Raw genomic sequence first — 27761 nt, forward strand, 5'->3', positions numbered from 1 at the left:
TATCTCTGAGCAGGAATGTTGTGAAAACAGGATGAAAGCTTCAGCTGTACCACATCTGTGAGTTGTATAGTCTTGATGTGTTGTGTTTTCCTCTGTGTTATTATAAAATTTTGTTACTGAAAATTTAATACAGTGTGGAAGTAACAGAAGCACAGTTTTTGCTGGTGTAGTTAATGAAAGAAATTCATTTACAACTGAACTTCAGTTAAACTGAATGATTTTATAGCTTGATAGTGGGGAAGTGGGGAGATGTTCTAAAAGATTAAAGCTGTGATGTGACTTGAGGTTTCCTCTCTTATAGAGAATCTCTGGAAGTAAGAGCAGAAAGATAGACAGCTGGTAGCTGAACACTTCTGGGCTGTATTTTATTGCCCATTTTGCTTCATCTCGGAGGCTTCTTGACCCTGGATTTCAGAACCATGTAAAACTTAGGGCCATTCATTCTTAGAATCATAGAACGGCCTGGGTTGCATAGGACCACAAGGATCATCTGGTTTCAACCCCCTGCTATGTGCAGGGATGGGGCATCCACAGCCTCCTTGGGCAACCTGTTCCTTGCTCCCTAGTGCTTAAAAACAAGTCAGCAGTGTGGTGGAATGTCATTCCTGGTTCAACCTGCTCCCACAGCCTGACTGGCTGAGCCAGGAGTTCTCTTGTGAAACTCAAAATGTGATACAAAGTATATATTTACACCATTACTTTTGATAGTAACCTTGGTGTAGACAATGCATGCACTGTGGTGTGAAATGCTGGTTAAAATTGTTTTTCAATTTGTGGTAGGGTAATAAAAATTAAAGTATATAGTGGGAAAAGGTGAAGACTTTGTGTGTTATGGCATGGGGAAGCTTGTACGTATGTGAAGGACGTGATCAGAGAAGCAGCCATGAGTTCCAGCTCTTCATTCTTTTGCATTGCATTTTTTTTAAGTGTATACTTCAGGTTTCTTTCTGTTGTCTGAAGGGAATTTGGGTTAATGACAACATACATCTAATTCCCAATAATCCAACACAGAATATAAAATTACCCACCAAACCCAAACAGTTGTGTTTTTACATACTTGAAGCCCGAGTCTGGATGTGTGAGTTTAAACCTACCGAGCTTGATCCTATTATCTTTTGGTACACTTTCCTTGCAGTTTGCACTAGAGTGATCACAGCTGTGAATGTGGAGGTTTGCTGTGGGCCCAGCTATTTCACACCTTGGAAACAAGCTATTGGTAGTGGTAGGTTATTTTATCTCTGGTACCAAAGTATAAAAAGAAATGTGGTTCTGTATAGTGAGAATGGCCAGAGCAGATCCTTGTGTACGCAGAGAGCTACAAACCTGCTTTTTACTTAAAACAAATCAAAATCTCATGTTCATAAAGATGTCCTGTTATTCAGGAAGGGTAAGTGCTGCTTCCGTAGTATGGGATGGTTTACTAATGTGTCATGTCTAGTAAGACACAAAGAAATGTGGTCAGGAACTGGAGCTGTTGTGCTCTAGGCCTTTATTTCTGTATTATTTCTATCACAATTTCTCTCTTCTTAGGAAGAAAGATTTACTCTACAATATCAGACTTCACTGTTAAATCACCCTGGTACAACTTGCTGCACTCCAGTGCTTCAGAAGGTTACACGGGAGTGTTCACACACATGAATAGAATAGAAAAATATAATCATAAATGAATTAATCTCTTCCTCTCTGTGTTTGCGTGCTGTGACAAATCACACACAAACAAGTTTGTCTGCAACTTTATCTTTTTCATTTAAATATGGTGGTTTGTTTTTTTTCCCATGCTTCCCATGTTTCCTAAATGGAAACACTTCTCATTTTCTTTGTAGTTTTAATTAGTGAGCTCACTGTGATACAAAGAGCAATGCTTGTTGTGACTTCATTGCTGTTATTTAATGAATCCCTGCTGTAACAAAATGTGCTGCTTACAAAGGGGGAAAAAATACATCAATTGTTGGGTGTTTGTAATGAGTGGAGTTATGAATTTGGTATAACCCACTACTTCATTTAATCTTAAAGCAGTCAAAAAGTGTCTTCTCCTGCCTCTGTTCTCTTGGTTCTGGAGCCCTTGCTCTGTCCAAGTAACTGTATAAGGGAGAGCCTTTCTCTGAGCAAAACAAAGGCCTTTTTGATGACTTCTAATAACCTGTCAGTTCTGTTCTGCTCTGCATCTCACAGACGCTGGTTTTGGAATGGCTGAGGTGGTGGGAAGGAAGTGCTGGTGGTGGCAATCATCCACCTCTGCAACAGCCTCCGTGCTGCGCTCAGTGACTGCTCTGTGCCTTGAGAGTTCTTGTCTTAGTTAATGCAGCAGCAAAATCCACTGATAGGAAAGCACATCCTGAAATGGTTGAGATCATGGTTGTTGAGTGCCAGTTATAGTGAAAGGTAGTTGGTCATAAAACATGGATTTGGAGCTGCCTGGAGTCTGTCCCCTGCAGCTTTACCAGGAAGCAGCTGCGTGAGGTGAGCAGTAGGGCAGCGTGCTATTGCAGCTATCAGCAGTGATATGTTGAAACCGAGGGGTTCTTTTACTGAGGCTGCTTTATGTGCTTCCACGTGACCGCGCAGGTGCTTGAATTTATCCCTGTTTCTTTGGTTTAAATAGTTGAGGTTTCTTTTAAATAGTTTCCCCTATTCAAAAAGAAACATGATATGAAAGCAAATATGAGTGCGTTGCTTTTTGAAGGGAGGCCAGAAACTAGATTGCAAGTAGTCCTGTAGTATGTTATGTGGTTGGTGTAGTTTTGGCGTTCTTTATGAAGCTTTGGCATCTCAGTGATTTGAGTTCTGCTGTGTGTGTATGAGTGTTCATCAGCAGCTTTGAATCTGGCAGGAGCCGTGATGTGAAATGCTGCAGCTCCAGCTGATGGAAGGGCTGCACTGAGAGCCCCCAGGTGTGTGCTGTCCTGCTCTGCCCTGCCGTCTTCCTGCTGGATGTTGGCAGCCGTGTAGCTGCTGCAGCAGCCTGGCAAGGTGCCTGCCTTGCTTCTGCTCCATTCTCTCTGCCTGGAACTCCTTAGTAAGTAAGCTGTGATACTGCTCTGCAGTTTGACCAATATTAGCAGCTAGGATCTCCTGATACAGTAGTTCTGAGCGAGCGGCTGGTCTGGTCACACTCATGTTCATATGCTGTAACAGAGGACATAGACTGTTGTGGGCAAGGCAGGACTTTAGCTGGTGTCAGCAATTTTAGGTTGGGGTCATGTAGTGCCAGCAGTTGATCTCAGCAGTCCTTTAGCATCTTCCCACTGTGCTGAAGCTCACAGAGCTGTGTTTAAATGGTGTGATCAGGTCACACATCCCAGCATTGTTCCCCTTCCCTCAACCAAAACCTGCTGACTTTGCAAATGCCTTTATTTCTATTGGGGCATCTCTGTAAGCAAATCTGCATTTCTTTGCAGAGACTACTAGACTTGTATAACACGAGGAAAATCATAGATGGACCAAATCTGCAAGTGGGAAGACTGTAGGCTGTTAGTGTTAATATAGAATACTTGTTTAATAGTGTTTGTGTAGTTCCTAAATTATAGAGCTGGGAATTAAACCTGTGCTTTAGTCAGCCATCACACCCTGTTTTGTAACTTCTTTCTACTGTTTGATGCCAGTGTTTTTCTCTCAGCAGATCCAGGGCTAATAAATAAGCTTGATCTTTTCCTAATGATACCTTCTGTGGAGCCTTGAGCACTGTTGCTGCCAAGTTTCTGTACAGTAAGTTGCAAATATTGGCCTAAGCAGTTGCTGGAGTGCCGCTTTTGCTGATGCTCTCAAGGCAGGCAATAGGAGGAAGGAGAGAAAGGCCAAGGGACTGCAGGCCTTGGGAGCTGGTGGGTTTCAGAACTGCATCTCTCTGGTGTCAGGCCCTGCTGCTGGGCTGTCCTGTTACGGGGAGCCTGGCTGTTCTGTAACAGGGGAGATCTTACACTGCAACCCTTGCACTTTAGGAGTCTCTGTTGAGAGCTGCTGTATATGGATTTGCATTTTCTTTACTGAAAAATATGTTGGCAGAGAATGTATGTGCTTTTCTTGAACACTACTGATTAGCAAAATGCAAAGGCTACTTACTAGAGAAGTTTAAATGTGGTTGTGGAGCATTATACATCTAATCACGTACAGACTGCAATCATACATCTTTGTATTCACAATGAAAGGCCACAAAAGTTATTCCTGGAAGAGTTGGCCGTGTAATTTCAGTTAAAAAAACAAGTGTATTTCTAATTCATGTTTGTTAGCACTGCTCTGGTTTCTGAACTTGGTGCTGCGTGAAAATGAAACAGCACTGTTCTGTTAGTGATTATCATGTAACCTTGTGAACCAGGCCTGGCTGGTTTGGTGCTGAGGTAGCAACATGAAGTGCCCCAAGGAGGTAACAAATCAATCCTTGTGCATAGTTGACTTTTCCAATGCAGCCTGAATCTTAAATTCATCTCTGAAGATCATGTTCTCATTTTCTTCCTTTGAGAAACAACGAGTGTGGAAACTGAGTGACCTAAGAGATGTAGATTTTTTTCCTATATGGAAAGGGCCATATCATCCCAAACATACAGTTAGAGGATCTCTTTTAGAAGTGGAGTGCCTTAAGAATCTGGAATTAGTTACGTAGGGGGTCAGTTGTGTGAGCGTGTGGCATCTATTGCTTTCATCAGTGCAGAAGGTGTTCCAGTATTTCATGTTCATTTATATAGGAGGACCTCTGTTCTGGCTGTGTTTTGAAACAGACATTTCAAACAAAACTTCTAGAGACTTTCAAGAGTCAAGAGACTTTCAAACAGGGAAGATATAAACTGGAAAATAATAGTAATTTTTGTTGCTACTGCAGGGTTGTTCCTCAGAAGGCAACTTGTAGCACAAGTAGCAGCAAGCAGGGCCTGCCTGCTGGTTTTCTACAGCAAACTGAGGCAAAAGCTGAATTTCCATGTATGCTTGACTTAATATTCACTGAAGCGGATATCATAGAATCCTAGGATGGCCTGGGTTGAACAGGACTACAGGGACCATCCAGTTCCAACCCTGTGCTATGTGCAGTGTTGCCAACCACCAAACCAGGCTGCCCAGGGCCACATCCAGCCTGGCCATGAATGTCTGCATGGATGGGGCATCCACCTGGCTCAGTTTAAAACCATTCCCCTGTGTCCTGTCACTGTCCACCTTTATAAACAGCCATTCCCCCTCCTGTTTATACGCTCTGTTCAAGTACTGGAAGGCCACAATGAAGTCTCCCCAGAGCCTTATCTTCTCCAAGCAGAACAATTCTCCCAACCTTTCCTCACAGGAGAGCTGCTCCAACCCTCTGATCATCTTAGTGGCCTCCACTGGACCCCCTCCAAGAGCTCCACGTCCTTCCTGTGCTGGGAGCCCCAGGCCTGGACACAGCACTGCAGATGGGGCCTCATGAGAGCTGAGTAGAGGTGGACAATCACCTCCCTCTCCCTGCTGGTCACCTCTTTTTGTGTGTAATAATTCAGAAATTAGTTCTTTCACTGTTTCTGTAATTATTTTGTGTGTGTTCGATTGCTGAGGTTTTGTGAATGCGTGTTTTTTCTATTGGTTTTTTTTTGTTCATTTGTTTTTCAACTACCGAGACCCAGCAGAAAGTCCTGCAGGGAAGCATGGGTTGGAATTGCTAAAGCAGGGCCCTTGAGAGGTTCCTTTAGCAGCACTGTGTGATTTGGTAAAGTTTAAGCTGCTCTGAGTTCTGGTGTGTCCCATCAACGGGAGTGTTGGAAAAATACCTCCTTAGGTACTGTTACAACAGTACTGTGATGTGCATTGTCACAGGGCATTTATTCTGGAGTGTGGCTGTAGCAGTGCCCAGAATCTTCTCCCATCCTGACTTCATGCTCTGAACCTGCCTCGAGTGGGCTGAGCTGCAGCTCTGGGTCACACAGCTGCCCTTCATAGAGCCTTATTTCCTGCCTGTGACTGGACTGGGCTGCAGATGGTACATTAACATTCAAACCTACTCCCCAGCCACAATTAAATAAGTATTTCTGAGCCTTCTTACAGTTCTTCACGTGGCCTTGAATGATAGCAGCGCTTTGCTTCCTCCTGCTGCTTCAGTTTCTTAGTGGTGGAAATGTAGTAGCTATTCTTCTGTCTTTATTTAGCCAAGAAACTGGTGTGGCATGCAGTGCTACTTTGTCATAAGTAACACTGAGGAGAAGAGATGGTTCCTTAGGTCTTGTGGGTAGATTTTTGCAACGCTGTTTCTTTGCTTTCAACACTTGTTTTTAAGAGTTGCAGGTAAGTGTGCCAAGCAATCTGTAGGGAGAGGCTGTGAAAGGCCAGTCCTCCTAGCAAGTTCCAATGTACTCATTTCCAAGTCATAATGACAAGACCTTGATGTTTTCAAGGTTGTGAAGGGCTCTGATACTCAGCTTTAACCTATTAAGTATACTCGTTTCTGTTTCCTATTGCAAACAGTATCAAGCTGGTATTAACTTGTATGTATCAGAATCTGGGTGGATCCTTTTGGAATCAGATCCCAGTTGCTGTGTGTCCCTAGTTCAGTTTCACAAGACCTTCTGGTCCTTCTTCCTTCCACTGATCATGAAGTTCTCCAGACTTGTGACAGGATTTCTGTGGCATTATTTCCCATTCTCTGCTGTTTGGGTTTTAAATTGAGGATTGGAGTCTGTTCTTAAGTTGTCTCTTGCCAGGAGCAGTGTATGAACACATGGAAGTGAAATGGCAGGTTCTTCCATACGATGCCTACATTGTAATTTCTCTCAAGAATCCAGCGTGCTTCCAGTCCAGTCTTCTGTGAGATGAGAAGGAAAGATAATAACATGGTGGTTTGGGATATACCATGCCTGAACTAGTGGCCCTTGGGTCAAGAGGCACCTCGATACACTGGAGGAAGGGGTCAGCAGAACCCTGGGAGGATGAGCAAGGAGATGGGTTGTGCTGCCTGCCATAAGCACAGCCTTAACGAGAGGGACCTGGAAGTGACAGTGAGTGCCAACAGTGTGTTCCTGTTATAACACATGTTGTTTATAATATTCCTGTTATAAATAATATGTAAAGAACTGCTTATTGTGCAAAATTGCAGGGAGTGACCCAAGCAGATGCAGCTGGGTATTTCTCTTTGCTTCTCATTAGGCTTAGTGTTGATACAGCAAGGCCTGCTATGGTGCCTTGATATTTAAGGTTAGCAAGCACAAGGGAGCTTTTTTTTGCTTGTAAATCCTTTTGTTTTCTGTTCTCACTGTTTGTCATCCTGTGCTCTGTGATTTAAAAGTCACTGACGAGTTGGTAGCTTCAAATTGTGGCCATCGATATTCGGCATGAGGAAAAACTGGGCAGTATTTCAGTCAGTTGTGGTGCTGTTGTATTGGTGACTCACAGGAGGAAAGTCTGGGTTGTAAGATAAATGCAGCTCTTGTCAGATGCCGAGCAGGAGTCAAGACAAAGGACTTAATTAGTAGTTCAGAGAGGGAAAATGTTGTCTCACTTTTAAATAGGGATTAAAATACTGGGAGTACACAAAGCTATCAGAATAGCAGCATGGAAATAGAGCAGCACGCCAAATCTTGTGCATCTTGTAGCCAAGCTGTAGTGCAGTGTGGCAAACACTGAAGGTGCTCAGAACTTGCATTGCAAGAGGCCCTTTCTGGGGGTGCAGGGAGGGAGTTGTTGTGGGGCTCCTGACTTGTCAGAACAGTTCTCTCTACTTTGGCAAGGTGGTGAACAAGATGTGTACCCAAGTCCTGTGAACAAAAGTATTTTGGTTTTTAAAGATGTATTTAGACACTGCTGTATGTATGGCTGTTTTGGAATGAATCGGGGGGTTATTTTGAGCATTAGATGAGCTGTGCTTGTGAGAGCACTGAGCTGGAATGAAAGAGGGGAGGAACTTAGCAGTGTAATAACAAAATGAAACCAAAATGTTTCAAGCCTCTCTGCATAGGAAGCAGTGGTTGTGCCCTTTGGGCAGGGTACTTCATTCTGGTGTGACCAATGATTCCATCATCAACTTCTCTATTTTTTTTGTGCAGAGTAGATGATGTATTTTTGTTTTATGTCTCCTGTTGGGATTCAGAAAGCTGCCGTATGCTTTCATCTTAACATGTTCAGAAGTAAACCCTGTTTTAGGGAAGTTCTTTTCACAAATGGAATACAACAGTGAATGAATGAATGCTAATCTGCATTAGGAGTACACTTAAAGGTTGTAGAGCCCTGGAGGACTCTGGGGAAAACGCTGCTTAAAAGGGTATTGTGTAACATAGGTGAGTATTTTTGTCTTTACTTTTGTGATTTGTATGTTACAGGCCTGTGGTAATTAAAGTTCTCCACTGAAGGAAAGGTCATATTGCTCTTAGACATCAGCTAGGCACAGACCTGTAAATTCGTGTATCACAGTCATGAGATGATTTGGGTTGGAAAGGTCCTTAAAGCCCTTCAGTTTCCAGTCCCTGCCAAGGTCAGGAATGCCTCCTACCAGGCCAGGCTGCCCACGGCCCCATCCAGCCTGGCAGGAGACCATTCCTGAAACCTCAGGAATGCTCAGGCTGCTACAAGGTCTCTGCAAAGCCTTCTCTTTCCAAGCCCAGCTCTCATCCAGTCTCCATAGGAGGAGTGCTGTAGGAGGAGGCTGCCTGTGGACTCTCCAGCATCCAGGGGCATGAGCTGAGTGTAGCACTGCAGGTGGGGCCTCACAACAGCAGAGTATAGAGGGGGACAGTCACCTCCCATGCCCTGCTGGTCACATTGCTCTCGATGCAGCCCAGGACTATTTGGCATTTTAGGCTACAGATGCATGTTACTAGCTTACATTCATGTTCCTGTCCACCAGCACCTCCATGTGTTTCTCCTCAGGGCTGCTCTCCATCCAGCCTGTATTTGTGTTAGGGATTGCCATGATCCCAGGGCAGTGCCTTGCACCTGGCCTTGTTGGGCTGATGAGGGCCCACCTGAGGGCTGTGCAGGTCAGCAGCCCTTCCCTCCAGTGCACTGATGGCACCTCTCAGCTTGTAAATCTGCTTAAATGTTTTCCCAACAGGAAACTGATCAGTCCCTTGAACTACTTGTGTTTCAGATTAATATATTACTTGCTAGATCTGTAAATTAGCATTCTTTTCTCTTTCTGTTTTCACAGTGGAATTTCTTTCTCTACTATGAAAGGAGAATGTTTCACTGGGTCTTTCCTTCTTCTGTGAAGTTTGATGGCACTGTATTATACTTGGTCTGATTTTTCTGTTGTCTGAAGATGTTCAGAAGACATTTAGATGTGCTTACAGAGTTCTTAATCCAGAAGTGAAATGCAGAGTATGTTTCCTCAGAGGTGGCTGTTCAGCACGGGGTTTTTGCAGTCAGAAAAACATTACTGAAAGGAAGAAAAGCAGCATCTATACCTTGTACGTGTAACAGTTGTGTTTGTCTCATGGAAGGAAATAGGCATTGCTGATGCATTGAGCAATAACCCATTTTGCTGACTCCGCACTGTTGTTCTTGTCTTGTACTTTCTGTTTGGGAAAGCTGACGTAGCTCCTCTGTTAGTGATGTTTCCATTGAATCTCCTGATCCATATTTCAGATTCCAGTGTACTATTGCAATGCAAATAATTACTCTTCATCTTCACTGTTTGTTATATAGTGAGAGTTTTTGCAGCTCTAATGCAGCCTTAAAGAAACAGAACTCAGATTCATTCAGGAAATGTTCAACGCTTGTTTTCCTTTGTCTCTGAGCTGTCTCAGCAAATAGCCTTTCAAGCTGCAGCGTGGTGTAGTGGAGAGAGGAAGGCAGCAGCAGCTTTGATTACCTTCTCCTCAAGAATGCAGTTAGCTCTTAGCAGCTGACTCCTCTTAATGTGGTGTCTGCCAGGACTCCAGGCCCATTTCTGCAGTGCTCCTCCCCAGCCGGGTGCCCCAGCATGTCCTGGTGCTGGGCTCTGTGCTTCTGCCTGTTGGGCTCAGCTCCCTATGTGCAGTCAGCTGCACTCTGCTCCATTGCCCAGGTTGTTAAGGAAGATGTTAAACAACCTGCATTTGGTGTTGGAAAATCCTGTTCTTGGTTCCCTAGGAGCACCCCAGGCCAGGCTGGGTGGGGATGTGAGCAACCTGGGTTATGGGAGGTGTCCCTGCCTATAACAGGGGGTTGGAACCTTAACAGTCCCTTCCAACCCAAACCATTCTGTGATTCCATGTTAAGGAAAAAAATGGAGTCTTCCATCTAAACACCTGTTGTTGGACTGGTCTACACTGATGTAAGCTGGTGGGTGTCTGCTTGCTCTACTTCTGGGGTTGTCCCGTCTAAACCAGCTCACATAACTAACAGTTTGTCTGCACTTTAAATAGTGGTTATTTCTTGGAGAGCAGATCTGTTTTTCTGAAGGATCAACTTGTTGCTTTGGAGCTTTTCCCCAGAAAGGCACTTTTATGTCATGTTTCCTTGTAAATGGCTCATCAAAGTGTTCTTGGAAGCCCCACATGTCTGTTTATCAGCGTTCTTCCTTCTTGACATTTATTTCTGTATTACCTGCAGGGGAATATGGGTACTATATAGACTTGAAAATGTACTTTTTTCTTCCTGATTAAAGATACCCTTTAGACTCCCTGTGGGAGGACATTTTGCCACCTTTTTCTTGTTCCAGGTGACCTTAATGTTCATGCATTGTGCGGTTAGTGATGTTACTTGATCCAAACAATGTCTGTATCCTCTTATGCTGCCTGATACTGAGCAGCTGCACATTTCTGCACTGGACAGTTTAAGCATTGGAATGGGCTCCCCAGGGAGGTGGTTGAGTCACCATCCCCACATGTGGTTAAAAAACATTTTGCTGTGGTGCTCAGGGCTGTGATTTAGCAGGGGGTTGTTAGAGTTGAGGTAGGATGGTTGGGTTGTGGTTGGACTGGATGATCATTAAGGTCTTTTCCAACCTGAGCAATTCCATGATTCTTGGATGACTCCACCACCTCCCTGGGCAGCCCCTGCCAGTGTCTGACCATCCTTTCAGGGAAGAAATATTTCCTAATAACCAACCCAAACCTCCTCGGTCACAACTTGAGGCTGTTCCCTGAGTAAGGAAATACCTTCATGGATTTAAAGGCAGATTTTAGCTGCTTGTTTTAAATTCTCCCCATTCTTTTTCTGGTCCTTTGTGAAGCACAGTTTTACTCAGTGTAAACAGCCTTTGTGCAGAGGAAGACTTCTCAGCTTTTTTCATTTTTTTTGCTTTCATCAGTTTGTTTTGGTTAAAATTCTTGCCCAACTCCAATTCAGGCAGAGCAGTAGCAGCTGAAAATGGAGTTTGGAGTATGTCTGGTTCACAGTGCCAGTGCAAAGTCTGAAGTTCGTGCTTACAGTAAAGACAGCGTGTGTTTGTAGCTCTCAGCTGTGAGGAGCTTACTGTGATGTCATTTAATGAGGTTGGAGGATGAAAAGTCAGTTCTTAGACTAATTTCCCCTTGTCATCATCCCTTGGTACTCATATTCTTTTTTTTGCTTTAGTTGATCTCTAGAAATGTTAGAATTTGTGAAACACTTTATTTTACAGCAATGAAATTGAAAATATATCCTAAGGCAAAGTGTGGTCTGGGGTGTATTTATTGTATGTTGTGTATTTATTGTATTTTCAGATCCTACAGTAAGGATTTGGAGCAGCCCTTCAAAGCTTTTTTCCTTGTTAGCAGCTGAAGTTATACCTGAAATCTGAAGGGGCTCGCTGTGGTTGGGCTGTATCAGTCTTACTGAGGGCATTTTTTTCCTGCACAGTTTTGGTTAAGCAGTGGTAATGCAAACTTAACAGTAGTCTGTTTCAGTATGGTTCCTCTTGATACTCCAATTGAGGGGTTACCATAGTTTAAGGTTGGTGGCATGTAACACAGAGGAGGAATGCAAACCTAATTGCATAAAGTGCTGCTTATTGGGAAGAAATGTTATTTATTTATCTCTGTGGACTCAAGTTAGTGAAGGTACAAACGCTGCCTATTTGTCTCTATTCTGTAGTAATCAATTATTTCACTCTTCTGCAGCATTTCAGAAACGAGAGAGCCATGGCCACAGAAATCGGCTCCCCGCCCCGATTCTTCCACATGCCGAGATTCCAGCACCAGGCGCCTCGGCAGCTCTTCTACAAAAGGCCTGATTTTGCACAGCAGCAAGCGAAGCAGCAGCTTCCTTTTGATGGAAAGCGTATGAGAAAAGCTGTGAACCGAAAGACTATTGATTACAATCCCTCTGTAATTAAATATTTGGAGGTTAGTTAATTCTTGAATTCTTTGAAAAACTTCCTTCCTTCCTGCAATTCAGGATCGTGATTTCTAGGTATCTGTGGAATAGTCTGGAATCCTGAGAGATCTACAGCTGCCACTTAAAACCTACTGATAAATGTCTGTAAACTTGACGTGGGATGAATTCAAGAGTCTTTGGTGCTCATAATAAAACTGCACATATACATAACTGAATTTATAGCTGAGTTGTTAGCAGCAATGTGAACTTTGTCTGTATTGGAATTCCAAGCTGGGAGTTCTTCCTAATGACTTCTGTGATGTTCTGACTTCTTAACGAGCTAACTGTGAGTGCAGGATGTTTTAACTGAAATTCTACCTCACATTTTTAATACACACACAGAAACAAGTTGGTGAAGTCTCCAATACGAAGCCAAAATATACTTTATTTCTATTTTATATAAAGTACTTTTTAAAAGTTGGTGTTTTGACATCTCACATCATGTAAAGCATCCAAGTTATTTTTTATCACTGAGTCTTGGTTTTGTGCATTTGAATGTATTGTTATCTTAATGCTCATACCAGGCTGCCTATCGGCATGTTCCTTATTTGCTGTAGTGGTGGTATAAACCAGGAGTTTTCTTCTTCTTTCCAGAATAGGGTATGGCAAAGAGACCAAAGAGATATGCGAGCAATCCAGCCTGATGCAGGATATTATAATGATGTAAGTAAAATCTTTCTAATTCCTGTGAAAGTTTTGTGGATAAAATTGGTCCAGAAAATTGGAGGGACTCTGCTTGTCGGCTGGGATTATCTTTTCCTCCACATGAGGTCATAAATACATGACAGGTCTTCACCCTACATTATCTGCTGCTATTGAAGTCTATGCCCATGAAAAAAACTGAAATTGGATAGGATTTTAAAGATGGAGATAAGTATTTTCGTAGTGCAGGGAGTTTAGCACCTTCCTCTTGAAGACACTGATTCTGCACATTTGAGATTGTGAGCCACGCTGGTTTCTAAATGCAGATGTATTCCCTAACCCTGCAAACTGGAGCTTGGTTTTCTATACATGAGTGTTCAGAATGCATGCTTTCCTTGCAGTCTCTGATTAGAAATGTTATTTCTAAACCTTCTGTTTCTTCTTTCTTAGTTGGTCCCTCCTATAGGAATGCTGAACAACCCTATGAATGCTGTAACGACAAAATTTGTTCGGACTTCTACTAATAAAGTAAAATGCCCAGTATTTGTTGTCAGGGTGAGTATAGTGTTGGGGTTACTTAGTTGTGTTGCCTTATTTTTGGGTTTTGGCACTTCTAACTGCAAAGCGAAACAGAGGAGCAGTTTAAGCATTTCCAAATAAAATCACCATGTAGAACGTCTGAACTACTTCTGTGTTTGCTGTTTTTTTTTTTCTGGAGACCTAAGAAATGAAACAGGTCTAAGTAGAAGGTACTACTTACTTTTGGAGTTTGGGGTGCATTTAATCTTTTTCATAGATTTGTAGAGGAGGTAATGTATTTTCACTCAGATAAAAGACTGATAAATGTCTCTGCACTCCTTAATTCTTGTAGCATCTTTTAACAACTTTCCGTTTATTTCAGCTGGATTGTTTAATATGGTTTGTTAGAGCTGTGTTAGTGCCAATAAACTGTTTCTTCTTTATGATTACGTTTTGTTGCTGTTGCTTTAACTGCTGTAACTTTGTCCTGTTGTTAACAAAGGTCAAAAAGCCCTCTGGCATGCTTCTACATTTTTGTCTATTTTGTATTGACTAGCACGTGACTTAGTAAATGCCAGTGATGAAATGCCCTGAAAAGTAGCTTAAGATCTATTCAGATGATTGTAAAGAAATATTTGAATGTTATGTATTTGCAGAGTTGAGTTAAGTCTTTCTTTTGCAGTGGACTCCTGAGGGGAGACGCTTGGTTACTGGTGCATCTAGTGGAGAATTCACTTTGTGGAATGGACTGACTTTCAATTTTGAAACAATATTACAGGTAAATTCATCTATCAGGGTATCTGTCTGTTACCTTGAGGTCCTTGAGCATGTTTTGGGAACACATCTTCACCTGCTTGTGATGGACCTGTTGTCTAAATGTGGCAGTGGAAGCATCAGGGCGCTGGGTTTTGGTTTGTTTGGTTGGTTTTTTTTCCTTTTTTTTTTTTTTAGTTAAATTTTTATCCTGTTCTATCCCTGTATCAAACTGTGGCCATAGACAGTCCATTTAATGCTTATCATTCTGTTTCTGTATGATGTACTAACAGTTCCAGTCACTTTGGAAACAAAGTGTAAATAAATACTCTCTTATTTAGACTGTGATTTGATACAGAGTAAGGGAATCCTTCTCTACCCCTTCAACTTTTTGAATCTAACTAGATTGTCATTGTTTGCATTTCTTTGTTACAGCTGTTTGAGTGGGAGCTTCTTTAACTCTTATGTTTGTGTAGCTCAGGCAGTTTTTGAACGTGTTTACTAGAAGTTTTGTTTCTGAATTTACAGGCTCACGACAGCCCGGTAAGGGCTATGACTTGGTCACACAATGATATGTGGATGTTGACAGCAGACCACGGGGGATATGTGAAATACTGGCAGTCCAACATGAACAACGTCAAGATGTTCCAGGCACATAAGGAGGCGATTAGAGAGGCCAGGTTTATACACAATATACCATTTTCTGTAGTACCTATTGCCATGATTAGACTGTTCTCTCAGTGTATTCTGGGTGCAAAAATGCATGGGTTCTGTCAGATTCTGGGAAACTTCCTGCACCACATAAACACAGTATTTTCTTTTGTTTCCACATTCTCACCGTTTTGCTGGCACCTTTCTGAATTAGTATTGTCCCAGTATACGCCTCTGCAATATGTTAGAGATGTATTTGTCTGCCGCATTTTGCACTGGTATTCTTTTCATTTTTATATGGTGACAATGTGTATCAGTTATTCCTTTTTATACGCACTGTGTAAGACAACAATTTCATTCCAAATAAAGAATTCAGTCTTTAATACCCTAACTGAATAAAATATAAAGCCTTCAGAAATAAAACACCTGCATAGTTCTCACAAAATAATAAAACACTAAATAAAGTGAAGAACTGCTTGGCTTGGTGAAGCCAAGACTTCCAGTAATACTAAATACCCACACAGACTGCCACATACAGAAGTCTAATGTTAATACTGAATGGGTTCTTCAAGCCTGAAACTGTAAGCAAGCCATTGAAGAGAAGACTATAGGATATTCTCTTTGTTCAGTTTTGATACTTCAAATGTGCAAATGTATATTTATATATACACATATAAAAAATGGAATCTAAAGTGATATTGTCAGTAAGATGTAAATGAAGGATTTCTCTAAAGCAAGTCTGCATATAATCTTTAGTGAGATACAGAAATAGAAGAATTGTTTTAAAGTAAGCCTGAAGAGAAGCTACAAACCCAAAATGAAGCTAAAGCAGTGTTTCTTTGGGTTCAGGTGCTGGCCCTTGGTGATAAAGGTTCGCTGCCACCAAAGCACATTCCACTAAAGTCACCATTTTTCTTTGATAGGGTGTAGCATTTTCTGTTTGGTTATGAAAAGTTCGTTTACTGTCATGACTAAATATTGTGGCCTTACGCTGAATTTCTCTGCTCTCTCCTGATCATAAAGATCAAGGATTTCAAGAGGGCTCTCATGGTCCTTCACTGCACCAGAAAGGGACCGAGTGCTGTCAGTTGCTGGAGGTGTTCTGGCCCTTGATTAGAGCTATATAACTCCTTACTTTTCCAGTGACTTTCTTCATGCGATGTTGACTGCTCAATCTGGAAGCTGCTTCTGTGTCTGTAGAATTCTTTTTGTGGCTTGGGTAAAAGAAGGGAGGTTTACCAAATTTCTTTTACAATAAGTGATATGGTTGTTTTATATACTGCTTATTTTATCACCAATTGATTCAACTAGCTTTTTCATGTGACCAGCTTTCCCTTATTTTTGCTTTTCTGCTGCAAATCACCTGTGGCTGAAGAGGAGTTTTTTCCCTAAGAACTGTTCTCCTGTGCCTCTATACGGTGTCACTTGCTTATTGTATTGCAAAACATGAAAATCTAGGGTGACGTTTACCAAGTCATATTGCTGTTGCTTCTCATCCTGCAAAAAAGGTGCTACTGTATGCAGTCCATGGGTAGGAAGGTGCTAAGAATAAGTTCTGGATTTCTCATTTGACTGGGGACAGCAAAGCAGTATTAATCCCATGCTAAATTCATGTCTTGTGATGAAGTGGCAGGCAACGTATTCACTTTAAAGTCCCTGTGTTCAAATGCATCTTTCAGTGTATAACACCTTACAGTATGATTTTGCCCTGTCTGAGAAGCATAGATAATCTGTTAAATGCTGACTTCTTTCCCCTGCTGTGTGTCTTCATGTAACAGTTTCTCACCCACGGATAATAAATTTGCTACATGCTCTGACGACGGCACTGTTAGAATCTGGGACTTTCTTCGTTGCCATGAGGAGAGAATTCTTCGAGGTATGTGTACCAAAAGTACTGATTGGGGTATTTCAGGAGGGGGAATCTTTTTGTAACTAGGTATTCACCATACAGAACTACCAGCTTGTCTACATTTTGGATGTTACATCCCTGTCTTAAATCCTCCAAACAAGTTTTTGTTTGGCTGCTGCTGTTGGTGCCTTGAGGCACAGTTCACAATGACATTACACTGTTTACTGTCCACTTAAACTCTAAACAATGGAGGTAAATATAAAGACATTTTTCCACCCCTGACATTGGTAGAAGCAGCTGTTCCTAGGTCAGAAATACATATACCTTTCTCCAGACTTCTGTCTTTGTGGTCACTTTTCCTTCAGAGCACACATTTTCATGCAGGGGATTCCGTATTTTTAATGTAAATGCCTTCTGTTCTGATCTGTTAGAGGCGAGACAGTTAACTGCTTCTCACTTCTTAAGAGAAGGTCTGTATTTAGGTAGAGAATGACTACTTTTTGATCACAAATAATCTTAGATTTAGTTCAGTGATTTTTCTGTCCCACATCTGTGTGAAATTCTGTTGCCTTATCGCTGGCTGTGTAAAGCTCTCTCTCTCTCTCTTTCCGCAGTCTTAAATAGTAGCTTCTGATGGCAATTTTTGAGTCGTGGAACATATTAAAAGTAGGAGTATATATTAAAGGTTGCTCTGACACTGGAGATTATGGTCATGCAGATAAACTGCAAAGAAGACATGCAGTAAAAACACAGAAATGTGTTTTTAGGTGTTTTAGCTTGTTCAGTGCTTTCTCAATCTAAGGAAGGATTTTTTTTGTTGTTGTTTAAATCACGTCTCCAACTTGGACCTGCGTTGAGTGTTCTATATGAAGTCCATCTCTGTTTCTCTTGACTCTTAAGCTCTTCTTTTACTAATGTGTTACTTCTAAACACCTGGAAAAGATACTGAGCTTCAGCATTCTTGGGATGATAATTTTTGGTCTGAAGCTTATGTAGGCATTACTTAAGATATATTCTTTATTGAAGCTGGCAAGGAAACTTGTAAGCTGCTATCCTATAAATTAGTTGTTCTAGAAGGACCAGAATAGATATAAGACTTAATTTCTTTGTAAAGCATGAAGAAAGCATTCTACACTGTAAATATTCTGTACCCTCCTCCAGGTATTTGCAGGAGGAAATGGCAACTGTCTCCATGCAGAGCTGTTGAGATTACAATAAACTCTAATTCTCTTAGCATTCTTGTTATGTTCTGCATAAGGCAGGAGGAAAGCATGGAGAAAACAGAACTTATGTTTTCTTCTGATTATGGCTCCAATAGAATTACGCTTTGATTTCTTATAACCTACACATCACAGTCTACAGTTTTTAGCTGGCAGAATAGTTCTATAAAGAATATTTGCTGCTTCTTGTGCAGTGTACCTACAATACACTTTATTTTTGATGTAAGTTGGAAATATTCTCAAAACTTCTTGTTGTATCTGTGGATAAAACAGGAGGGAGCACGTTATTTGGTCTCTACTGTGAGATAAACAAAAAGAAAATCCCTATGTAATCAACACACACAGGGGAAGAAGGCCACCAATCAACTGAAAATCCATATAAACCCAAACCCTGGGTGTTTGTGGAGTGAGGAGGGACATGTTTCTGCAAAACATGCATATTTAGTTTTGGTTTTAGTCCTTAAAACCATTTAACCGGTCAGATGTATTTTAGAGAGCTGCGTGGGAAACACTTCAGTAGTGTCCTTGATGGGAAATGCAGGCTTTCATTAATTGCAGGCAGCTCAGTGCTTATGCCTTTGGGGAACTGATCTTAAGCTTTTTGCATCTCCGCTAGCATTCTGCTCCTAGAAATGCTTTGTTTAGTGGAACCATGAAAACGTGATTCCAAAATGAGTGATCTGTATGTTAAAATTCGGATGGAACTTTGCTAAAAGTGGAGTTCATAATGTACCAGTGTGACGAATACCATGGTAAGGAATGCTTATTTCCTGCCTCCACAAACAGTGCTTCACCTATGCTGATTCACACTGATGAGATGAAGTTGAAGTGATTCTACAGTTCTGATAAAAAAAACTTCATTTAGTATATTATAGTGCTCCTTAGCTAATTTCACTGAAGTACAGATTCAAGTGAAAGTGTTGGTTTACTGTCTGATGTGTTCATTAGAAAGGTTTCTTGCTCAAAGTGAAATATCCATGTATGGTTATTCCTACTAATATTTCAGTATGATTCAGGAATCTAGTTTGAGAAAGAAGCTTTAGGACTTTTATGCTACAAAATGCTTTTAAAGCAGTATTGTAAGAACAGCAGCAGTGGTGGGATAAGCTTTGCTGGTCTAAGAAGGACAGCATTCTGTGAAGTTTATACAGACACCTGTTTGCACTAGAGTGAGCTGATACCATTTATTTTTGTTATTTGATGGAGTTATTCCCTTAGAAGTGATCAAAATCAACGATTCTGGTCTTGCTTTCTAAGGACTGAGAAAACAAATGGGAAGCCCTAAATTACACAGGACTTTTAAAAGGGTTTTGCTCAAGTTTTCAGCTTTCAACAGTAGGCTACACGATGCTTTCAGTAGGCAAAGCCCTGAAAACAAAGGTACAGAAGGCAGAGTGTATTGTCTGTGTCCAGCTTCTTTATTTTTCAAAACAAAAATAAACAGTATTCCCTGTTTTGTTCTTTGTAATGCCAGAAGATCTGGGCCCTTTTTCTTGTCCCTTTGCTGCCCTGATGTGTGCGGCTTTGCTGCTGTTTCTGCCATTGTGCCTTTCTGGTGCATAGAAGATGGGCTCTTCAGTTTTGTTAGAATTATGTGATAATCAATTGAGCCCATTTTAATACTGTAAGTAAGTAAGTGGGTTTAGACGCTTGAATTCTTGGGTAATAATCTTTAAAGTAACTCAGATTAGAGGAAATGACCATGGGACAATGACAATTGGGAAGTGAGGGAAATGGCATCAAGTCTCCGTTACTTACATGTTTGTGTTTCCTCAACCCAGTTGTGGTCCATCTTTTCTCCTGAAGCAAAGCTGCTGTTCCTAATTCCTAATTTCCTAATTCTACACCAGAAGTTTCACATGAGGACTGTGACTCTGCAAGTCTATTTGCAGCAATAGTATAGCAGAGCACTGACCGGGTCTTCACTCTCACTAACTGCAGTGAAAACGCCAGGGCTTGTGGAACAGTTCCCACTTGTATACTAACTTATATATTAATGGGTTTTAATGTTCCTAATTAGATTGGAAACATTGGGGCGGAGAGAGAAGAGTAGACGATGAATGTTTGATGTCTGTTTATTTTTATTGAGAAATTATTGAATCTCAGGCTGTTGGATCTGAATTCCTGAGATAATTCTGGATAGTTTGTTAATAAACACATCATTCCTTAATTATTCACAGAGTGAAACCACTGGTTGGGAAGCTACAAACGTATTTTCAGTGGTGTCAGTTCCACTGTTGTTCCATTTCCTTCCTTTCACAGTGATGCACACAAAATTGAGTTGAAATGTGCACTTGGGAAGACTGTGAGGCTTTTGTTCTGAGCTCCAGGTTAACTGTATGTTCCCAGGGAATAAAAGGTTGCCTGGCCTAAATAGGTTTTTTGGACAGTTACAGATGTGTTGTAAGTCAATTTTCTGTGTGTAGAACAGAATATTAAGTTATCTTTTAGCCAACATAGTGGATTTAACAGAAGATTTTTCATATTCCAACTGGAACAATACAAAGCAGTCAGAATTCCTTTACATTTTCTCTGTGTTCGGTGATTGCAGTGTGTAACAGAACGTAACTTCGTACTGGTACGCTGAGTTACTCCTAAGGAAGGTCTTTTTTCTCTTGTGTATTTAACAACATTCTTCTGCAAGGAACGTCTTCAGGCTTAACAGCGGTACAAACCCTCATTACCTACAAAATGACATCTGTGTGCATACACGCATGTGTGAAGTCACTGTAGTTCTGGTAAACTGTACTGGTTTGTTTGCTCACAAGATCTCCACAACTTGCCGTGCTGAAATAACTGAAGATGGTTTTTCTTCCTTCCTTCCTTCCTTCTACTCTATTTTATTTCTTCAGCAAATAAAATCTGATGTAATGTCTGATTATTTAACTAACCTGTACAGGTTGTACAGCCTGAGCTTTCTGCCTGCAGGTGAGGGATTTCTTCACACATCTTGCTGTCCGCTACCTTCAGCAAATAGGAAACGTTGTGCTTTAATTTAGAGAATACATGTTAAGTAGTTACGTTAGTAGTTAAGTTAGGGCCTGGGAAGTGGAACTAGCCAGAACTCAATTCAGTTTCATCCTCTGGTTTTAAACACATGCTGGTAGCTGACTCTTAGCCTTTAAAGTAGCATGGCCTCAAAAACTGTTACTTTTTTTGGCATGTAATTGAACTCTGTGTTGGATTGTTTAAAAGAAATGTTGAAGCTGCCATTTCACTGTTTTTTTCCCCGTTCTTTTGAGATTTATCTTTTCCTTGTTTTTGTAGAGGTAGAAATCCCAACAAATTCAGTAAATGTATGTATGCTGATACTGGTTTTTTTGGAAGCAGCTATGGTGTTTTAACCTTGGATTTTCAGTGGGAGCTTTCTGCTCCTTGCTGTCAGGCTGTCTGATATACCTGATTCATCTTACCTTGCTGATGCATCTCAGTATGACTGGACATTAGAAGGACTTTTCATCAAAGCAAAAGCCTAAGATGGATACCTGTTTGATACTGGCACTGTATGTGCATGGCATTGATCTCCATGATTCTTCATTGCCATTGCCAAAGCAGTGCTTGGGATGGGGTGAGGAATAAGTTGCAGCAAAGTCTTTTGAGGTGCAGTTAATTCTCTGGACAGATACGCATCAAGCTTTTCACATGTTTTAAATGTGCTAGGAGATTACCGGGATGTTAATACGTGAGGGATCTTTTTTTTTCCCTCTTCTTAAATAGTTCAGGTGACTTTTGCTCAATCTAACACATTATGACATGCTTGGGATAACAGGAGTGCTTTTGTTCTGCTGCATACATAGTGCTATTCCTGTTGCTGCTTCTTTGCAGTTGTGTGAGTAGAAAGTTCTTGATGCATTCTCAGTTTTCTGCTGGCTTTCACTTTTTCGTCTTATTAGGAAATCTTTCATTTGTGAGATTTGAGTGAGGAACATTGTACACAATTTCCAGCTTCATCGAGCAAAGTAGGTTTTCCTACTGCTTCTCTTTTCACAAATTTGGTATGTGCTTCCATGAGCTCATAAGTTGTCTCGGTAGTTCTGCTACTTGTTATGATACTGGATACAATTCTCTTAGTAGATGGAAAGAATCCAACATCCCCTGGCTTCACGCTGCTATAAAATACTCTGGTGTCATCTAACAACTCAAGTTTCTTCCTGTAAGTGACTTGCAAGGCTTTGGCATCTTGGTTTTTCACTGTAGGAAGTTTATATTGCAAGTATTATAGGTAGATATTGTTACAATACTGAATTCTGCTTGTGTTCAATGTAAAAATCTGAGAATTGAGGATCTTCCTCCTCTGTTGGCTTCTGTCATATTGTCTTTTTGTTCAGTGTTCCACCTTGAGCAGAAACAATCATGTTTATCAACCATATTTGAGTTCCTAGGTTCCTAAGATTAAAAGGTGATTATTGAAAAATAATAATGTTAATATGGTGCTTAGGAGTAGCTTGATATTGCTTTTGCTCTGGTCTCTGAAACAGTGAAGGGGGAAATGGAAACTACTGAAGGCACTTGGAGCTGTGTCTGCCTCTGTATGCCTAAAAGCGTTTGGGGTTTATTATGGTTCTGAGTTTTGTTATGGCTTAAGTACAGTGTGCTACATCTTGCAATTCTGATTCTCATCTAGAATCTTTTTTTCCTCAAATCATAAAGTTAATAACTCATAACATACAGGATTCTCTCAATCAGCTTACAGAGATCGTGAGAGATGAGCTACAGTGCTGTGTTTGTGTGTTCTTTTTTAAAGAGAGTTATTAAACACTTCTGTCTGTCGACACTTCGTGTAAGACAAGAATGAAGATGCACCGTGCAGGAATTAGATTATTTCAGAATCAGTTTTGAAATCTTCCTCCCTGAAAAATATCCTGAGGTTCCAAGCTGTGTAATCTGTTGTATTGATTCTAAGGGAAATTTTATGCAAAAAAAAAATCAGTTTTGTTAAGCTTGGAAGGAATATTGGAAGACCTGTGTCCGGCTGTCATAGGACAGCCAAATCTTAGTGCTGTTGAAACAGAAGATACTTCCTTCAGAAGTTATGTAATTGCATCACTAGGGTTTCTTGCATCTGCATCCTTCCACCTGCTGCCTGTTACGGGTGGTGGATGAATTCAGGACAAGGTGAAACCTTTTGTGTAGCTTGTTAGTACAAATACGTCAGCAATGAGAACTTTGTTGTGTTGTGATTACATTCAGGCATTACACAGTGTTCTTGATCTCATCTACAACACAAACCATTGATGCAGGTGACTGAGTTTTATCCTAGAGCTCTTCTTACTGTATTTGAGATAGGAACAATACTGTAATCAGATTTCACTGATACTAATGGAGAAACTCCCCAGCTACACAGTTCCTTAAATACTGATGGTGAGATAGAAGAATTGATTTTTATTTCAGCACACGGGCAGTAGTTGAAATGGATACAGACTGTGTGCATTAAGGGTGGTGGCTTCTTTGTATCTACTTGTGAATATTGATCAGATCAAAGATTCCAGCGGAAGCAAGATGGTCTGAGTTAATCTTAGGCAAGTTTTTTAGCAACTTATCTTCTCTGATAAAATTGCAAGCGACACATGCTCAGAATTGGGCTCTCAGTGTCTTTAATGAAGTCTAGACTTAGGTTCCTGTAGGAATATGCTATTTCTGAAGAAATGTTAGAAGTCATATATATATATATATATATATATATAAATCCTTATTGAAAAATGATCTGTGCCTCTCTGTAGCAGCTTTCCTTGCTTCTTGGCCAGTTCTCTTTGTTGTGTAGATTGAAGAATTAAACAGATCACTTCTTATTCTTTTTTCCATTTTTTAACAGCAGAAAAGTTCAGAAGCTTTTGTACATCTTGGTAAGCTCAGATTTTTGCAAAGCCTTTGATATTTTCTTTTGCATAATTGTTCGTGCTGCAGTTATTTCTGGCTATTAGGTAAGTGGTAGCAGGAAATAAGCTCAGCAGTACTCTGGGTTTAGTAATGAAACAGTTTCCATCAAGTTTAATCATATGAGTGGTACTGTCACAGCATTCTGTTATGTAATGCTACATGTTCATATGGACAGCCTGGCGCTGGAGGACAGTGGTTGCACAGTTTCCCCAAAATATTGTAGTACTTGCCCTCTCTGCCCTACTTGCCCTTACTGTCTTATGTTGAAAAGCGAGTCGTCCCACACGTGTCATTTGTAGAAGACAGGGTCAAAAGAGAAATGGGCTGTGAAGGCATTACACAGCAGAGCAGGAGTGAGGAAGAAATGAGAATTCTGAAGAAAACCTGGGTGAAAAGTTTGCTGGAGATGACTAGGATAATCAATGGAGAGACAGTTAATAAAACAGCGGATGGAGTAATGATTGTAAAGACATAGTGGTAGTGTGAGGAGATCATAGAACGATAGAGTGGTTTGGGTTGGAAAGGACTTTTAAGATCACCTGGTTCCAACCCCCTGCTATAGGCAGAGATGCCTCCCATAGCCCAGGTTGCTCTCAGTCCCGTCCAGCTTGAGATGAGGATGAAGTTACAGAAACGGGGGATATAGATTACAGATACGGGGATAAATGGGGTGAATTGTGTCCTAGGAGCAAGAAAAGGCTAGAGAAGGGGCTGAGTGGCACACTTGGAAGCTGCTGCAAGCAAACTCGAGCAGATACATGCACTGTGTATGTGTACATCTGCATATACTGTACTGTACGTGGAAGCACATGCGGTGCATATCCATCTACACAGACATGCATTTTTCCTAAATGTCTTTTAAACTGTGTGTTTTCATTTCTGACTTGAGGTTGACGAGTGTGAGTGCAGTTAGGAACACATCCTGTCCTCATGTTGAGAAGCATGGAGTACTATTTTAGTGAATGGTGCCATAGTTCCTGCCTACAAGAGGCTGAATGCTCTCTCTGGAGGTTGATTGGAAACTCAATTTATTTTCTTATTTTCCCCAAGAAGTGCTGGGGGGGGCATTTAAAAAGATGCTCTAAAACCTGAATACCCATTGTTGCTATTCAGACCCAAGGTTTGTTGAATCGCATCAGTTGTGATATATTCAAAGCACACGTATGCTGCATAGTTCTACAAAAAGCAATTTTTACATTAAGCACGCAAGGACAATAAAAATGTATTTTCCACGTACAGTGCCAGAACTTTCCAAATCACAGATTCATTTTGCAGCGGGAATGCAAAGTCATTTTATTTTGGTACTTCCAGATAAGGACTCTTTGTTGAAAAAAGAACAGTTCTGAAGGGGAGATATTTTCATTTTGGCTGCTGGAAGAGTGTGTGTGTGTGTGTGTGTGTTGCAAGTAAAGTGACTGTCTTAGAATTCAGAACTGTAGAATTTCTATATTGGAAAGTATTGTTACTCTTTTCTAGAAGTTAAGAAATGCTGGGGCCACTGCATGTCAGCTTCCAAACAAACACGGTCCTAGGGGTCAGAAGTACATTCACATAGGAGAAAGCTATATATAATATATATATATTTATATATATTTGTCATAGTAGTAAGTTTCACAGAACACTTCTATCACAGAGAGTTGAGTTCATTCTTTGTTATCTCAGTGGAAGCACCTGATGCTTACAGTTCTGCTGCTTTCTGGTTGGTGTGTGCCAGCAAATGCACATTTTCTACCATAGTTGGAATAAATTCCTTTTTTTAATGATGAAGGAGGAAACATATTTTAGGTTTTGCATAAAAAATCTTTGTTGTAAATCCTACATTGCTTTAATAACCTTTCTTTGAATGGAGCCACTAATTCTCAATACAGTAATAGCTGAACCGGGTCTGTTCCTGCCCTCAAAGTGCAAGGTGTAGCTCACAGTGCAGCTTCTGGTGATTTCATTAATAATTACCATTTTCAAAAGATGTTAAGAAAAATCAAGTGTGAATATTTATGAAACTTTTGAGATTTGAACTTCTCTTTATAGCTGGCTGCTGTTTGTCCTCCAGGGTAGTCCTATTTTATACTCCTATAGTCCTATTCCAGTTCCTATGGTTTGTCACGACTCAAGGAGGACGTAGCTTTGAAGTATTTTAGTTGAGAATTTACATAGCAAGACTTTAACACAAGGCCTAATGTTCATTAAGAACTGTTTTTCATTAAAAGCTGAGGTTCTTTCTGGCTTTATAAATGATGGATACATGCAAACGTTGAGAAAAATCTGTATGTTCCAACTGAATGAAGAAATTCCCTCCTGCACCCAACTTCCCATCAGCGTAGAATTTCAAAAGGAAGCAAAATATTCTCGTATAAGAGAATGTTCATGGTTCTTTTATAGTTAGAGATGCATAGCACAGCTGGATGTGTAATTGATACTCACAGGTAAGTAATTTCCCTTTTATGGGAATGCCCAGAAATCTGCGTTGAAACTCACTTGATGTTTCAGATATGTTGCCATTATGAATACAAGTATTATGACAAAATTAATAGTTCTAATGAAAAAAAACCCCATACCATTTGTCTCCTTCTGTGCTCCACTAAAGACATTCAGAATGCCATTTTTACTGTGAGATTTCTAATCTTTTTCCACTGTTCTCTTACTGGTGCAGTGGAACAGTGTGAGATCTCTGCTGAATTTTAGGTACCATGCTGTGTTCTTCGAGGCTTTCAAGATGAAAATAGATAAAAGGATGAGCAACCTGTTCTGACCTTATGGCTTGAAGCAGGAGATTGAGCTAGAGGATTCTGAGGTTCCTCCCAGCCCAACATAACTGCAGTCTTGTGATACTGAGTTCCCTTTTTCTGTTGCCAGAAGGGAAAGGAAGGAACAAAAAATTCAAGTGATTTAATTTTTTAATCTTGCCTCGTTGTTCTGTATGCGTACGTTATTTCAGTATCTGTAAGGATCCAGCTTTCATGTTTACCTGATAGCACATCATAGGGATTTAATATTAGTTTCCTGCTTCCTTCTTTGTTTCAGAATTATTTTGACGTTGTGCATACAGTGCTGTAAAGCCTCAAAACGTAGCCACAAGCATCCATCTATTTTACTTGCTTTCAAAGAAGAACAAAAAGCAGTTGAGCTCAACAAAAAGTAGTTGAGCTACTCCTTTCCTCTTTAAATTGAATGTGCATAGTTTTGTCCATCTGCTTTGCCATTGCTGCCCTTGAACATCCATTTTTCTAGATCATCTGTCTGAGTTCTGCAGAGAGCTGCAAGTAGACCTGTGTGTTCTTGAACATTCTTTCTCTGCAGGTAAAGTAGGTATTAGAAAAGATATTTTTGCTCTCAATCAAAAGCTGATCTGGACAGGTATGGCCATAACCAATTTAATACACTGTCCTGGGTGCTGACAGCCTTTCTTCTTGAAAATAAAATACTTAATGTTCAAGTTTAAGCAAATTTGCACAAGGCTGTGAAATATTAAATGTAATTTTGAGGCTGCAAATTATATTAAAGTCAACAGGAAATGAGAAATTCCTTCCTCTTGAATCATGCTTTGCAAAGTTCTAACCAGGCTTACTCTGTTGTTTCTGTTTTTCTCTAAGAAAATTCCATACTTTTCAAGGTACAACACGAATCCAATGAAACAGAATTTCAAGCGTTAGTGGAGAAGGTGCAAGAATCTTTATGACTGCTAAAGGTGATCTTACAAAGGAGGAACAACTCCCAAAAGTTGTAATGTAATTGCTCCTTCTCAATTGTGATTATTGGACACTAGTGAGCACTTACACAGCAGTACTTTGTGAGCAGCGCTCAGACACACTTGTATGGAGCATAGCATGGGAGGTCCCTGTTCTCTTGAGACTGCCAAGGTCTCTGTGTGGTGTGTTGCAGTGTTACTGCTGGCTGGTCAAGAGGAATCTTGCCTTCTGCTCTTTCTCATTTATACACAATACTTAGGCAGGAAAAAAAATGCTTTAAATTAGACTAGCTGGCATAGTAAGAAAGTAAAGATGTAAGAAAAATATTTAGAAGTCCAGTAA

General features: G+C 40.7%; 1 protein-coding gene across 6 annotated transcripts in view; it reads left to right on the forward strand.

Moving 5' to 3' along the window:
• The window catches only part of WDR33 (WD repeat domain 33), a 59560-nt gene that overhangs the window by 2636 nt on the left and 29163 nt on the right, over nt 1-27761 (forward strand). For 5 of the 6 annotated variants that reach the window (XM_015871006.2, XM_015871007.2, XM_015871008.2 and 2 more), the window contains exons 2-7: nt 11967-12191; nt 12817-12885; nt 13315-13419; nt 14066-14161; nt 14665-14816; nt 16566-16663. In XM_015871006.2, the coding sequence (XP_015726492.1) occupies nt 11988-12191; nt 12817-12885; nt 13315-13419; nt 14066-14161; nt 14665-14816; nt 16566-16663 (724 nt within the window). In that variant the 5' untranslated portion in view covers nt 11967-11987. Of the gene's footprint in view, nt 1-11966; nt 12192-12816; nt 12886-13314; nt 13420-14065; nt 14162-14664; nt 14817-16565; nt 16664-25848; nt 25852-27761 lie in introns of all 6 variants that reach the window. The other variant, XM_032446445.1, reaches the window with a different exon arrangement.

Source organism: Coturnix japonica, chromosome 9 (genome assembly GCF_001577835.2).
Source record: "Coturnix japonica isolate 7356 chromosome 9, Coturnix japonica 2.1, whole genome shotgun sequence".
NCBI lineage: Eukaryota > Metazoa > Chordata > Aves > Galliformes > Phasianidae > Coturnix > Coturnix japonica.